This window comes from Schistocerca piceifrons, chromosome 2 (genome assembly GCF_021461385.2).
Source record: "Schistocerca piceifrons isolate TAMUIC-IGC-003096 chromosome 2, iqSchPice1.1, whole genome shotgun sequence".
In the NCBI taxonomy this organism is placed as follows: Eukaryota; Metazoa; Arthropoda; class Insecta; order Orthoptera; family Acrididae; genus Schistocerca; species Schistocerca piceifrons.
The window spans coordinates 930,897,960-930,914,834 of NC_060139.1; the positions used below are offsets into that span (position 1 = coordinate 930,897,960).

Here is a 16,875-nt window from a genome sequence, read left to right on the forward strand (position 1 = left end):
TGAAGCGGCTGCCAGGACAGTTGCCTCCTCTGCTTCGTGTGTTACTCCTTTGCTCCGGATCCGCATTTGTGAAGACATGCGTCCTGTCGCGTGAAGGCATTAACGCTTTTCGAAAATGAAGTGCAGGTCGGATCATGTCTATTGCGTAACTTTGGGTATACAGTTGTGCCGCTCAATCCACTTTGGTGACATTCTCCATAAAGTAGTGACATGTCAGCTATTTACATGTCGAATGCCTCGAACGGATGGACAAATAAATTAACACCATGCTCACGACACTGATACCAACTACAGTGTACAGTACACTAGTGCAATTTACCTGTACGTACCTCCACACAGATCAGCCTGCTCCGTAGTAAGCAGTTCTTCCACACAGCCGCAACTACGGTCCGTTGCAGTACACAAGTGCAGAGACGAATGGTTTTACTGGGTAGTGTAATAGTTGAATGTACACTAACCGGTAGTATTCTGTAGTGTGTACATAGATAAATAAAACATGAAAGAGGGAAACCACCATATACCTATCAATGTTTGTGGCTGGAAACCCTGTTATTACGTTCAGTCCTCGTGATAACAGTGAAAGTAAGATTACGCTCGTCAATCACATAGCGATTAGCAGTAACGAGGCTTCGCGCTTGCTTCTCCGGATATGCAATAGCGGCGCGTTTATTTTGTAATTTTCGGGATATAACTGACTTATTGACATGCAAACCCCGTTTTGTAATTTTTCGTGTTACTGACTGCTTAAGATATAATACGGCGTGTCCATTTAAAAGAGGTGTGGCCGAGCGGTTCTAGGCGCTTCAGTCTGGAACCGCGCGACCGCTACGGTCGCAGGTTCGAATCCTGCCTCGGGCATGGATGTGTGTGATGTCCTTAGGTTAGTTAGGTTTAAGTAGTTCTACGTTCTAGGGGACTGATGACCTCAGATGTTAAGTCCCATAGTGCTCAGAACCAACCGTTTAAAAGAAATTTACTCTGATCAGCCAGAAAATCATGACCACCGACCCACTATCGATATAAAGCCATCTACGCCACAGCAGAGTCAACTGGCGAGGAGTGACTGCTAGCCAGAGGCACGAAAAGTGCGTGTAGTATCAGCCAGCGCACTGTCCTTGTGTACACACATCCGGAACCTGTACATAAAATTGGAATAGATGACAACATAAACACCATTTCCGCTCTTTTCACGGCTCGTGAAAACCACACATTGCCTGTTGTACCACCATACAGCGAGACCCTGAGAGGCAGTGGTCCAGACTGCTGTCCACACCGGTACCTCTGATACCCAGTAGCACGTCCTCTTGCATTGTCCCACTCCTCAACGGCGATGCGGCGTAGATCCCTCGGAGTGGTTGGTGGATCACGTCGTCCATAATCAACCCTTTTCAGTCTATCCCTGGCATGTTCGATAGGGCTCATGTCTGGAAAACATGATGGCCACTCTAGTCGAGCGATGTCGTTATCCTGAAGGAAGTCATTCACAAGATGTGCACGATGGGGGCGCGAACTGTCGTCCATGAAGACGAATGCCTCGCCAATATGCTGCAGATATGGTTACACTATCGGTCGGAAGAAGGCATTCACGTATTGTACAGCCGTTACGGCGCCTTCCATGACTACCAGCGGCGTACGTCGGCCCCACAAAATGCCACCCCAAAACAGCAGGGAATCTCCACCTTGCTACATTCGCTGCACAGTGTGTCTAAGGCGTTCAGCCTGGCCGGGTTGCCTTGAAACATACCTCCGACGTTTGTCTGGCTGAAGGCAATATCTGTGTTTCATGGTCAATGTGAAGGTCCAAGGAAAACAGAAAAACTGCAGTGGTGCACCGGAATCTAATACTGATCTCCCAGAAGAAGCTCAAAGCACAGACTATTAGAAGAGTCACTCCTCTTGTACTCAAGTGGGCATTGTGCCTTTCGTATTCAATCCCGATGCAATATCTCATCGGTGAAGAGAACGTGATGCCAATCCTGAGCAGTCCATTCGGTATGTCGTTGAGCCCATTGTGTCGTGGTTGCACTCGCCATGGACGTCGGGAGTGAAGTTGAGTATCATGCAGCCTGTAGCGCACAATTTGAGTAGTAACACGACGTCCTGTGGCTGCACGAAAAGCATTATTCAACATGGTGGCGTTGCTGTCCGGGTTCCTCCGAGCCATAATCCGTAGGTAGCGGTCATCCACTGCAGTAGTAGCCCTCGGGCTGCCTGACCCAGGCATGTCATCGACAGTTCCTGTCTCCCTATATCCGCTCCATGTCCGAACAACATCACTTCGGTTCACTCCGAGACGCCTGGACTCTTCCCTTCTGCGAGCCCTTCCTGGCACAAAGTAACAATGCGTACGCGATCGAACCGTGGTATTGACCGTCTAGGCATCGTTGAACTAAAGACAACACGAGCCGTGCACCTCCTTCCTGATGGAATGACTGGAACTGATCAGCCGTCGGACCTGCTACGTCTAATAGGCGCTGTTCATTCACGGTTGTTTACATTTTTTGGTGGGTTTAGAGACATATCTGAACAGTTAAAGGGACTGTGTCTGTGATACAATTTTTTTTTTTTTTTTTGTCATCAGTCTACTGACTGGTTTGATGCTGCCCGCCACGAATTCCTTCCCTGTGCCAACCTCTTCATCTCAGAGTAGCACTTGCAACCTACGTCCTCAATTATTTGCTTGACGTATTCCAATCTCTGTCTTCCTCTACAGTTTTTGCCCTCTACAGCTCCCTCTAGTACCATGGGAGCCATTCCCTCATGTCTTAGCAGATGTCCTATCATTCTGTCCCTTCTCCTTATCAGTGTTTTCCACATATTCCTTTCCTCTCCGATTCTGCGTAGAACCTCCTCATTCCTTACCTTATCAGTCCACCTAATTTTCAACATTCGTCTATAGCACCACATCTCAAATGCTTCGATTCTCTCCTGTTCCGGTTTTCCCACAGTCCATGTTTCAGTACCATACAATGCTGTACTCCAGACGTACGTCCTCAGAAATTTCTTCCTCAAATTAAGGCCGGTATTTGATATTAGTAGACTTCTCTTGGCCAGAAATGCCTTTTTTCCATAGCGAGTCTGCTTTTGATGTCCTCCTTGCTCCGTCCGTCATTGGTTATTTTACTGCCTAGGTAGCAGAATTCCTTAACTTCATAGACTTCGTGACCATCAATCCTGATGTTAAGTTTCCCGCTGTTCTCATTTCTACTACTTCTCATTACCCTCTTCTTTCTCCGATTTACTCTCAAACCATACTGTGTACTCATTATACTGTTCATTCCATTCAGCAGATCATTTAATTCTTATTCACTTTCACTCAGGATAGCAATGTCATCAGCGAATCGTATCATTGATATCCTTTCACTTTGTATTTTAATTCCACTTCTGAACCGTTCTTTTATTTCCATCATTGCTTCCTCGATGTACAGATTGAAGAGTAGGGGCGAAAGGCTACACCCTTCTTAATACGAGCACTTCGTTCTTGATCGTCCACTCTTATTATTCCCTCTTGGTTGTTGTACATATTGTATATGACCCGTCTCTCCCTATAGTTTACCCCTACTTTTTTCAGAATCTCGAACAGCTTGCACCGTTTTATATTGTCGAACGCTTTTTCCAGGTCGACAAATCCTATGAACGTGTCTTGATTTTTCTTTAGCGTTGTTTCCATTATTAGCCGTAACGTCAGAATTGCCTCTCTCGTCCCTTTACTTTTCCTAAAGCCAAACTGATCGTCACCTAGCGCATTCTCAATTTTCTTTTCCATTCTTCTGTATATTATTCTTGTAAGCAGCTTCGATGCATGAGCTGTTAAGCTGATTGTGCGATAATTCTCGCACTTGTCAGCTCTTGCCGTCTTCGGAATTGTGTGGATGATGCTTTTCCGAAAGTCAGATGGTATATCGTCAGACTCATATTCTACACACCAACGTGAATTGTCGTTTTGTTGCCACTTCCCCAAATGATTTTAGAAATTCTGATGGAATGTTATCTATCCCTTCTGCCTTATTTGACCGTAAGTCCTCCAAAACTCTTTTAAATTCCGATTCTAATACTGGATCCCCTATCTCTTCTAAATCGACTCCTGTTTCTTCTTCTATCACATCAGACAAATCTTCACCCTCATAGAGGCTTTCAATGTATTATTTCCACCTATCTGCTCTTTCCTCTGCATTTAACAGTGGAATTCCCGTTGCACTCTTAATGTTACCACCGTTGCTTTTAATGTCACCAAAGGTTGTTTTGACTTTCCTGTATGCTGAGTCTGTCCTTCCGACAATCATATCTTTTTCGATGTCTTCACATTTTTCCTGCAGCCATTTCGTCTTAGCTTCCCTGCACTTCCTATTTATTTCATTCCGCAGCGACTTGTATTTCTGTATTCCTGATTTTCCCGGAGCATGTTTGTACTTCCTCCTTTCATCAATCAACTGAAGTATTTCTTCTGTTACCCATGGTTTCTTCGCAGCTACCTTCTTTGTACCTATGTTTTCCTTCCCAACTTCTGTTATGGCCTTTTTTAGAGATGTCCATTCCTCTTCAACTGTACTGCCTACTGCGCTATTCCTTATTGCTGTATCTATAGCGTTAGAGAACTTCAAACGTATCTCATCATTCCTTAGTACTTCCGTACCCCACTTCTTTGCGTATTGATTCTTCCTGACTAATGTCTTGAACGTCAGCCTACTCTTCATCACTACTATATTGTGATCTGAGTCTATATCTGCTCCTGGGTACGCCTTATAATCCAGTATCTGATTTCGGATTCTCTGTCTGACCATGATGTAATCTAATTGAAATCTTCCCGTATCTCCCGGCCTTTTCCAAGTATACCTCCTCCTCTTGTGATTCTTGAACAGGGTATTCGCTATTACTAGCTGAAACTTGTTACAGAACTCAATTAGTCTTTCTCCTCTTTCATTCCTTGTCCCAAGCCCATATTCTCCTGTAACCTTTTCTTCTACTCCTTCCCCTACAACTGCATTCCAGTCGCCCATGACTATTAGACTTTCGTCCCCTTTTACATACTGCATTACCCTTTCAATATCCTCATACACTTTCTCTATCTGTTCATCTTCGGCTTGCGACGTCGGCATGTATACCTGAACTATCGTTGGCACATTACAAGTGTGTCTGAATACACAGCGCACTCAACGCTCCTAACGATTGGCCTCCTTTTCTAACGGCCCATGCACGTGGGAATATTAATACCACGGCATCGACAATTACAACTGAAATGAGCAAGTGGCCATAGGCACAGGACCTTGGCGCAATGCGTTGCATGGTCTGATGAATCCGGACACCTTCTTCACCATCGCGACGGGAGGGCGCGATTCCATCGTCTTCCAGTGTAACAGTCCTTGGCACGTGTAATGCGGGACGGAGACAAGATCGTGGGACTCCATTATGCTCTGGGGAACATTTACGTTGGCATACATGGGTCGAGTCGAGCTCTCGAAAGGCACCGTGACGGTTAGAGGGTATCGTACACTAGTTGCAAATCACATACACTTCTTCGTGACGATCATATTTTCCTGCGGAAGTAGCACTTTTCAGAAAGGTAATTGGCCATATCACAAGGCCAGGACTGTGATGAGGTGGTTTGAGGAACAAAGTGACGAGTTCCAACTGATATGTTGGCCTCCCAATTCGGCAGCGCTGAACCCTATCGAACACATTTGGAATGAGACTGAGCACGCTGTAATTTCCTGGGAAAATCCCGTCGAAAGAATTCAGAACTGGGCTCTGCGAGTACTGTCCAACTTCCTACTGACCTTTTTTTTTCATCAATCTTTGATACAGCCCGCCACGTATTCCTCCATCGTGCCAGTCTCTTCACCTCAGAGTAGCTCTTGTAACCTACGTCCTCAGTTATTTGCTGCATGTATTCTTTGTCTTCCTCTACTGCTTTCTCTAGTACCATGGAAGTTACTCGCAGATGTCTTAAAGACATCGTATCACATTGTCCTTTCTTCGTTTCAGTGTTTTCAATATGTTCCTTTCCTCGCTGATTCTGAGGAGAGGGCTCCTCATTTCCCACCTTCTCAGTCCATCAAATTCTGAACATTCTTCTTTAGCATAACATCGCAAATTCTTCGATTCTCCCCTTTACCGGTTTTTCCAGAGTCTGTGTGCTCCAAACGTACATTCCCTAAAGTTCTTCCTCGTGTTAGGAGCTATGTTTCGTATTAGTAGACTTCTCTTGGCCAGGAACGCCTGCGTCTGTTTTTGATGTCCTTACTCCGTCTGCATCGCTTACTTTGATTCACAGGGAGCATAATTCCTTAACTTCGTCTATTCCTTGATCCCCAACTCTGATGTTAAGTTTTTCTTTGGTCTCAGTTCTGATACTTCTCATTACTTTTGTCTTTCTTCGATTTACTTTCAATCCATATTCTATACTCATTATGCTGTTAATTCTGTTTAAAACATTCTGTAATTTTTCTTCACTTTCACTGAGGATATCACTGTCCTCAGCGAATCTTATCATCGACAATCTTTCACCTTGTATTTTAATCCCACTCTTTCAATTATTTTTTATTTCCATCGTTGCTTCTTTCTTGTATAGAGTGAAGAGTAGGAGCGAAGGATACATCCCCGTCTTACACCCTTTTTAATTCGACTACTTCGTTAGTCGTATAGAAGTCTTCCTTCTTGGTTCTCAAATATGCTGTATACCACCCGTCTTTCGCAGTAGTTAACACTTAATTTACTCAGAATTTCGAACATCTTACATCAATTTATACTGCCGAACGCACTCTCTAGGTCGACAGTCCTATGAGCGTATCTCAATTTTTCTTCAGTCTAGCTTCCGTTATCAACTGCAATTTCAGAATTGCCTCTGGTGCATTTATCTTTCCTAAAGCCATACTGATCGCCATCTATCAGATCCTCAGTTTTCTTTTCCCTTCTTGCATATGTTATTTGTGTTAGCAATTTGAATTCTTGAGCTGTTAAGCTGATTATGCCTTAAATCTCGCACTTGTCGGATATTGCTGTCTTCGTAATTGTGTGGATGATATGTTTCCGAAAGTCTGATGATATAGCGCCAGTATCTTACGTTGTACACACCACCGTGTATACACGTTTTGTTGCCACTCCTCCTAGTAGTTTCAGAAACTGTGATGCGATGTTATCTATCCCGCCTAATCTGACCTTCAGTCGTTCAAAGTTCTTTTAAAGTCTGACTCTAATACTATCCCTTACATGTCGACTCCTGTTTCTTCTGCTATCACATTTTGAGACATGTCATCCCGTCATGGAGGTCTGCAATACACTCTTTCCTCCTATCTGTTCTCTCCTTTGCATTTATTAATGGAATTTCCATTCCACTCTTAATGTTTCTACTCTTGCTTCTGATTTCAGCGAAGACTGTTTTGACCTTTCTGTATGCTGACTCAGTTCTTCCGATAATCATATCTTTTTCGATGTCTTTTCATTTCTTACGTAGCCATTTCGCTTTAGGTTTCCTGTTCTTCCTATTAATTTAAGTTGTAAGTGGTATTTCTGTATTCCTGTGTTTTCCTGAAGGCTTTTCAACTTCATTCCTCAGTCAACTGAAGCATTTCTACTTTTACGCATTGTTTCTTCGCAATTATCTTCCTTGTGCCTGTGGTTTTCTTTAACTTCACCGACTGACCTTTTCACAGATGTACATTCCTCTTCAAAGAAATTCCTATTGAGAAATTCATTATCGTAGTATCTATAGCCTCAAAGAACTTCAATCGTATCTCATCACTCCTTATTATTTCCGTATCCTACTTTTTTGCGCGTTTATTCTTCCTGAGTAGTCTGTTAAACTTCAGCCTCCTCTTCGTCATTACTAAATTGTGATCTCATTTTATAACTCCTCACGGGTACAACGTACAATTCATTATCTAATTTCGGAATCTTTGCCTGTCCATGACGCAATCTAACTAGAATTTTCCTGTATCTTTCGGCCCTTTCTTGTGATTCTTGAACACAGTATTCGCTATTACTAGACGAAATTTACTGCAGAACTTGACGCCCTTCCCCTCACTCATTTCTAATAACAAGCCCATATTCTCCCGTAACCCCTTCTCCTAGTCCTTCGCCCACAACCTCATTCCAGTCCACCATAAGTATTACATTTTTATCTCTCTGTACGTAATGAATTAACCTTTCAATGTCCTCACATATTTTCTCTCTGCACGTTCTGCTTGCAACATTAATGTGTATATCAGAGCTATTGCTGTCGGCGTAGGTTTGGTGTCGATTCTGATGAGAACAATCCTATTTCATTCCTACTACCAAGCCCGTATTCTCCCGTAACCCTTTCTCCTAGTCCTTCTCGTACAACCTAATTCTATTCCTCTAAAACTATTACATTTTAATCGCCGACCGGAGTGGCCGAGCGGTTCTAGGCGCTACAAGTTCAAATCCTGCCGCGGGCATGGATGTGTGTAATGTCCTTAGGTTGGTTAGGTTTAAGTAGTTCTAAGTTTTAGGAGACTGATGACTTCTGAAGTTAAGTCCCATAGTGCTCAGAGCCATTTGAATTTGAACATTTTAATCTTTCTGTACGTACTGAATTACCCTTTCAATATCTTCATAATTTCCTCCCTCTCTCTCTCTCTCCACGTTCTGCTTGCGACGTTGGCATATATACCAGAGCTACTGCTGTCGGTTTGGTTTGGTGTCGATTCCGATGAAAACAATCCTGTCAATGTATTATTCACGGTAACTCACTCTCTGCCCTACGCTCCTATTCATAAAGAATCCTATTCCCCTTACATCATTTTCTGCTGCTGTTAATATTACCGTGTTCTTGTCTGACCAAAAATTCTTTCCTTCCTTCCATTTTACTTCACCGACCTCCCGTATACCTGGTCTCTGCCTTAGCGTTTCCCATATTAGATTTTCTAACTCCACGTTCAAAATACTAACGTTCCACGCCCCGACTCGTAGAACGTCACCCTTTAATTGGTTATTCAATCTTTTTCCAATGGTCACCTCCCCCATTGAAAGTTCCTTCCAGGAGATCAGAAAGGGGGACTAAGTCCGAAATCTTTTGCCAATGGAGTGATCATCATGACACTTTTTCATTTACAACACACATGTCCTATGGATGCACGTTACGTGTCTTTAACGCAGTGGTTTCCAATGCCTCCTGCACCCTCATGCCGTTGATCATTGCTGATTCTTCCATCTTCTGGGGCAGCTTCCATACGTCCCATACGACTTCTCCTGGAATCTGCAGCAGTTGCCTGGGGCAACGCTGCCGACACCCGCATCGAACATATGCACCGAATTCAGAATAGGGCTCTGGTACTGTCTCTCCACCTTCCTAGGCATTGTCTACCTTGAGAACTGCATCTACTGGCTGATGTATCACGTCCGGAAAGCGATATCGAGAATTTGCAAGGATGCTCTACCAACATGCAGCTAGCTCTGCAAATAAAAATGTCAAAAACCTAGGTAGCAAACGCACAAACTGGCTCACTCGACAACTGCTAAGCAATTTTCTGGACTGACATGGTGCGATATTTAAAAAAAAAGTCGGTATAAAAGAAAAGTAATAAACCTTCTGGAACGTATTGAGTACGCACTGCATATTTAATATGCAGTAAAAAACAAAAACGTAATATATGTTATTTGGATCATTAGTTCCGTTTTAATCACTTCCTTTGTTTCAAAATAAAGGATATGATGGCGAATCTCTATTACTATATGTTCCACAGACTTTTGATACTTGCCTGTAGCTCAAAGAAATTCTTTTATTAGATACAACACATGCTGAGTGGAACAATTACTTATATCTGATCGCATGCGCGTCGTCTAATTCAAATATGAACTAGTATCGAGAGGTTTTATAAACATTCGTATCGACTGCTCCTGCAAAGAAAATTTATCTATCCCTGCCCACACACAGTTCAACTTGACGAGTTTAAAATTACATCTGAGTGTGTTTCTGCTTGTATTCCGCATAAGCAAGTCATCTTGGTACCCATCAAGGGTCAAACAACTAAACTAGTATACAGGGTGTTACAAAAAGGTACGGCCAAACTTTCAGGAAACATTCCTCACGCACAAAGAAAAAAATATGTTATGTGGACATGTGTCCAGAAACGCTTACTTTCCATTTTGGAGCTCATTTTATTACTTCTCTTCAAATCACATTAATCATGGAATGGAAACACATAGCAACAGAACGTACCAGCGTGACTTCAAACACTTTGTTATAGGAAATGTTCAAAATGTCCTCCGTTAGCGATGATACATGCATCCACCCTCCGTCGCATGGAATCCCTGATGCGCTGATGCAGCCCTGGAGAATGGCGTATTGTATCACAGCCGTCCACAATATGAGCACGAAGAGTCTCTATATTTGGTACCGGGGTTGCGTAGACAAGAGCTTTCAAATGCCCTCATAAATGAAAGTCAAGAGGGTTGAGGTCAGGAGAGCGTGGAGGCCATGGAATTGGTCCGCCTCTACCAATCCAGCGGTCACCGAATCTGTTGTTGAGAAGCGTAAGAACACTTCGACTGAAATGTGCAGGAGCTCCATCGTGCATGAACCACATGTTGTGTCGTACTTGTAAAGGCACATGTTCTAGCAGCACAGGTAGAGTATCCCGTATGAAATCATGATAACGTCCTCCATTGAGCGTAGGTGGAAGAACATGGGGCCCAATCAAGACATCACCAACAATGCCTGCCCAAACGTTCACAGTAAATCTGTGTTGATGACGTGATTGCACAATTGCGTGCGGATTCTCGTCAGCCCACAAATGTTGATTGTGAAAATTTACAATTTGATCACGTTGGAATGAAGCCTCATCCGTAAAGAGAACATTTGCACTGAATGAGGATTGACACATTGTGAAGTGTACCCGTGGAGTCCAATCAGCTGCTGATAGTGGCTGCACACGCTGTACATGGTACGGAAACAACTGGTTCTCCTGTAGCACTCTCCATACAGTAACGTGGTCAACGTTACCTTGTACAGCAACAACTTCTCTGACGCTGACATTAGGGTTATCGTCAACTGCACGAAGAATTGCCTCGTCCATTGCAGGTGTCGTCGTAGTTCTAGGTCTTCCCCAGTCGCGAGGCATAGGCTGGAACTACTCTCTAAGACGCCGATCAATTGCTTCGAACGTCTTCCTGTCGGGACACCTTCGTTCTGGAAATCTGTCTCGATACAAACGTACCGCGCCACGGCTATTGTCCTGCGCTAATCCATACATCAAATGGGCATCTGCCAACTCCGCATTTGTAAACATTGCACTGACTGCAAAACCACGTTTGTGATGAACACTAACCTGTTGATGCTACGTACTGATGTGCTTGATGCTAGTACTGTAGAACAATGAGTCGCATGTCAACACAACCACCGAAGTCAACATTACCTTCCTTCAATTGGGCCGACTGGCGGTGAATCGAGGAAGTACAGTACATACTCAAGAAACTAAAATGAGCTCTAACATGGAAATTAAGCGTTTCCGGACACATGTCCACATAACATCTTTTCTTTATTTGTTTGTGACGAATGTTTCCTGAAAGTTTGGCCGTACCTTTTTGTAACACCTTGTACGTAGTCGTCGGAGGTATTGAACAAATTTAAGTCTTGATGACACCTTTCTCAGCTAAGATGTCGGTTAAAATGATATGGTCGTAACTTACGAAAAAAAGCGTAAATTAGCTTACTTGGAGTCGTGAAGGACGGTCCGTATGTTCCTCAGCAAGGCGTCCTTGGTGATGTCACTGTACTCTAGCCGGACGCCAGCCCCAGTCTGTTGTATCTTAGCGGCGTTGTGCGCCTGGTCGCAGAAGAACGGGATGACCAGCAGCGGCACGGCGTGGTACGTGGCTTCATTGAGACTCTGCAGGCCACCTTGCGTGATGAAGAGTCGCACGTTTGGATGAGCTGTAACACACACAAACAAGTAAAATGTTACAAAAGTCTTCAAAACAGTTATATTGACGTTTCTTTGTCGGATAACGTGATTTCCACCCTCTTAGGATGACTTGTTAAGTCCACGTAAGCTCGCTGTAAAAATATTAGTCCCCCGCTTAATAGAGCCGAATTTCGTGATGATCACAATCAAGTTCTGATGACATAAGTCGTAGCAGTGAAGCGATATTCACATGCATGCTTCAGTTGGTTGTATGTAATGAGCGTAATAAGATGTATCGGCGTGGAAATTTGAGACAATGGCAGAAGGAAGCTGTCGTGTTTTGACGTGTCCATTGCCACACCGTGACTGATGTTGTCCAGTACTCCCATCTTCATCAGATCACAGACATCAGAAGAATTTAAAACTGAGGGCGAGTCTATAAGTACAGCAATAAAAAAAGATAAGTCCGGGAGAGCTGGACCCCTGGATGAGACGGACCAGTGGTGTGTTTCCCAAATGCGCCGCTGGAGGGCAGCTGCCGCTACTTGTAAGGAAGCTCTTTCGTCAAGAAACGTAGTGTAGAAGTGCTGCTGTCATTTTCGTGTTAGTTATGCAGAAAAATAAGATTCTCTGTTGTGATAAACCGAAAAGTTTTATCGTGCAGTTACATAAGTGCAATATTAAGGCTTAGTTTGTATAATATTGATGCAGTTTTTTTACTGTGAAGCTGACAAATGTGTGGGTATGAAACTAATCTAAAATGGCCACAGAGTTGGCTGCCTACAGACAAAAGTCGTGGTGGTTCTTCTTTCCCAGACCGTTGGGAGCGATGGACCAATGTTATTTGGGAGATATGGACCACTTGTTTTCATGCGAGAGAAGTTGTACACAATTAAATTTAGCTCAAGGTATGCACAGTATACCCACTGAAGATAGCCGCAGTCCCAGACTATTGTTATTTGTCGGAAGATATGTCTGTGGTAACAAATGCAAGACAGAATGTTGTACACAGGTCAGCCAACTACTTCAAAACTCGTCAAAAGAGCTACTGATCCCAAACACATCGCCGGCCGGAGTGGCCGTGCGGTTCTAGGCGCTACAGTCTGGAACCGAGCGACCGCTCCGGTCGCAGGTTCGAATCCTGCCTCGGGCATGGGTGTGTGTGATGTCCTTAGGTTAGTTAGGTTTAATTAGTTCTAAGTTCTAGGCGACTGATGACCTCAGAAGTGGCATAGTGCTCAGAGCCATTTGAACCATTTGAACCAAACACATCAAAAGGGCAGAGTTATCTACACAAGTCAAATTCCTTCACTGACACAGCTTCGGAAGCCACTTCTACTAAACCAAAACTTCAAAGATTACCACCTACAATCTGACTTCTCCTAAGCCAGCACAGACAAAAATTTTGGAAGAAATATCACCTGTTCCTTCCACTGAAAAAACCATTATTTTTAAGAGGAAGGCAGCAACTGTATCCAGAGGGCTAAATTCTGTTTGAAATATTGAAACTGTAAAGGAAATGAGGGATAATAATAGAAAGCACAGACAAAAATTTTGGAAGAAATATCACCTGTTCCTTCCACTGAAAAAACCATTTTTAAGAGGAAGGCAGCAACTGTATCCAGAGGGCTAAATTCTGTTTGAAATATTGAAACTGTAAAGGAAATGAGGGATAATAATAGAAAGCAAACAGAAAAAAGGCAAGAAATGATTACCAAATGGAGATAGCAGTGAGACGAAAAACAGACTGAAGATGCTCGATAAGATATTGCAAGTATCTCACCTGTGCAGACATTGTAGAAGATTATGAAAATAACTTTGATGAATCAGATTAGGATGAATGTGTTGGATGTGGTAAACTCTACTAAGAAACTGATAAAAATTGTGATTGGATTCAGTGTGTTTCCTGTTCAGATCAACATTTGGTAATAAGTGTAGCTGCTGTGGTGAGAGAAAGACAGACTTATGCTTGAACAGAACCAACAACTCATTACAAAAACCAATGTTAATTAAACATATTCAAAACAAGAATGTGAAATTTTTATTGACTCCCATCTTCATGGATGGCTTTTTTTTACGTACTCTTCTCTCCAAGACCATTGATCGACCTTACCCATACACTTATGGGTGAGATGGACCACGCATATATATTTTCATTTTATCATATGTCTCTTTTTAAGGGGCAGTGCCTCAGTGATACACTATACATAAGTTTGTATGGCACTCTACACGAACATACCGCTGGAGGTCAAAAAAGTTGAAAAATACACAAATTTTATGCTGAAGAAGAACTGTGGTCCACCTCTCCGTTGTCAACTTTAATGAGGGAAGTGTTTGTAAGGCAGAGTGTTGTTAGCCACAGCTGAAACTCTCAAACAGACAGGGAAAAGTGAAAGCTGTAGTATAAACCATGTTTGGATGACGGCGATAGTGGCTGCTTACGTTTCCACGTGTGCATATGTAATACACACAATTCAATTGCAGCAAACAACTGATAGGTAATGTGTGTATCATAACTAAAAGCGCAAAATGACCGTGTTGCAAGTATACAACAATAGAAACAAGAAAAGTCCAGTAAATTTCTTCCGGATGCACTACTTGAAGAAAGTCATCTTTTTGAAATAAAAAAAATATTCCGAAGTGATTTCCTTGCACGAATGTACGCTCTTTTCTTAAGGAAATGTTTCATGTCATCTTTGAAAAAATGTGATAAAACGCGAATGAACTGTTAATTCAGGTCAACGATATCAGGGAAATCAACCTATGGCTGAAACGAATCGAAGGAATAATTTCAAATTTTTCATAACGAAATGTAATCGGGGAGCGAAGCACTCTTTCTTCTCGTCTCCATCGAAGTAAGCTGGCGTATTTTATCTAAGTCTCTCTGTGGTAGAATTTGTTTTGATTTATAATTAAATGTGTTAAAATGGGGGTATATTTATGTTTCAATTAAAAGGAAATGTGCTCCCCGCAATTATTAAGCGGTACATGATTTATGATTTTTGTAATAGTTTTATTTAGAAAAGGCAGCTGGATCCGTGAGGTCAGCAGATGATGATAAAGTGAGGCCATTTGTCAAATGCAGTTCGCATTCGGCCATTGATTTCATTCCGTTATAAACAAAACGCGTCCATCAGATTATTTGCAGATACTTTGCACAAGCTCAAATAGAGAGGGAGGCTCGGTAAGCAACGCATAATAATTTTTTTTCTACCCTGGTATTGAAGCTGAAATGCTGAAACGTCGTTTTTTCTGTTTTCCGTCATTCCTTAGTTGCTTCAAAGTTCATGCAGAATTGTTCCGTCTGCGCAACTAGCTGAAGGTAGTTTGTTTATTGCCATACGCGTTTCACTTCTTTTATTTTTGAAGCATCTTGAGTGACTGAAATTTCAAGACGATGTTGTGTGAAATTTGTGCTACAGAGGTGCTTTGCGTATTTATTTATTTAGCTCTAGTGTGACAAGCCTGAGCTACGAAACACAAATGGCACCCACGATATTGCCGTCAACTTGTAAAGAGCAGCGAAGCGTAGCTCGATATTTGTGTGCCAAAGAAAATAAACCGAGTGAAATTCACATGGACATGCGTGTCATTTATGGGAACCGCTGTGTAGATCTAAGCAATGTCTCGAGGTGGTGTGCATTCTTCCAAGAGAGACTGGAGGTACCTTAGTGATTCGCCACGCTCCGGGTGGCTATTAACGGCTGCAGCCACGCAGCAACTTGGAACGACCGGCGTGTGCAGCTGCGAACCTTATCCCAGCAGTTCATCATTGCCTATGGTGCAGTGAACACTATTGTTCACGGCACTTCAAGTTAGTGCTCGCCCCCCATGTTGCTGCTCCTGTTCGTGAGAAAATCGCCAAATTTGGGTGGGAGGTGCTCAAGCGTCCACCATACTGTACGGACCTTGCACTTTGGACTTTCATCTGTTTAGTCCCATGAAGAAAATCCTGCCCGACCAACGCTTTGCGACGAATGCGGAAGTGAAATCAACAGTCCGCAGATGGCTATATTCCAACCGAACGGACTTCCACGAACAGGCATTCTGAAACTCGTAGCACGATGGGACCAATGTGTTGACAAAGTTGGTGACTACGTAAGAAAGTAGATAAGATAAGTAAGTTCATTTGTGATTTTTTTGTTACCTATTAAACTTTTTTATAGTAAAATTATTGTTCCTTACTTTCCGATATTCCCTCGTACATATGATCTGGCCATCATCTCTGAATCTGCTGTTCTCGCTTCTATAAGATACGGGAACCACAGAACTGATGGTGGTGTTAAATTAGTGCGGCTCGTGAATGGTAAAAACTTCAGGAGCCAATTTCGTTCTGAACTCACTGCATTCTTTTTATATGCGTATCAGATGCAATAGGAAGAATACGCACCACCATCAACAAGGACCGTTGTTCCATTGCTCTATGAGAAATAAACTATACTCATACACTAATTTGATTTTCACAAATTCTGTCATTTTATTCAAATACCTCAGCCAACAACGCGTCAGTCCCCAATCCAGCCATTGACGAGATTAGCGAGAATGTGTGCTAAATAGCTGCCTCTGACTGAGTATGAAGTTTTGTCTTAGTTAATGCAAATGCTTTTTACTTATCGGTTAAGACCACATCTAACTGAGCTCAGGTTTTACTCTTTGGCGGCCTAATCTCGAAACATCGATAAGAGCACCATTGGTCAATGCCTCTAATGTTACGCACGTTTGAAATGTGCTCAAGGTCAATCAATACAAAAAAATGCGGAATTACTGACAACATGTAATGTCTTTTGGGGTTATCGGCCACACGCTGCCAAATTTCAAACGCGTTGTTGGTATCTTGGGAAACTTTTATTCGAGACACATAATGCAGTGTATGGAAACAGAACTTTTTATGCATTTTCATGCATATTATAAGGTTTTTATGATGCATATAATCCGGGTTCCAATTATCCCGCTTCGGGTGCACGGTTTATCATGTGAAACGAGTGACAAATACGATTACTTGTCTCCTATTGGC

General features: G+C 42.7%; 1 protein-coding gene across 1 annotated transcript in view; it reads right to left on the reverse strand.

Annotated features, from left to right (window-relative positions):
- LOC124776003 (UDP-glucosyltransferase 2-like) overlaps positions 1 to 16,875 on the reverse strand; it is a 90,492-nt gene that overhangs the window by 11,978 nt on the left and 61,639 nt on the right. The window contains exon 6 of the mRNA XM_047250845.1: positions 11,671 to 11,890. Coding sequence (XP_047106801.1) covers positions 11,671 to 11,890 — 220 coding nt within the window. The remainder of the gene's footprint in view (positions 1 to 11,670; positions 11,891 to 16,875) is intronic.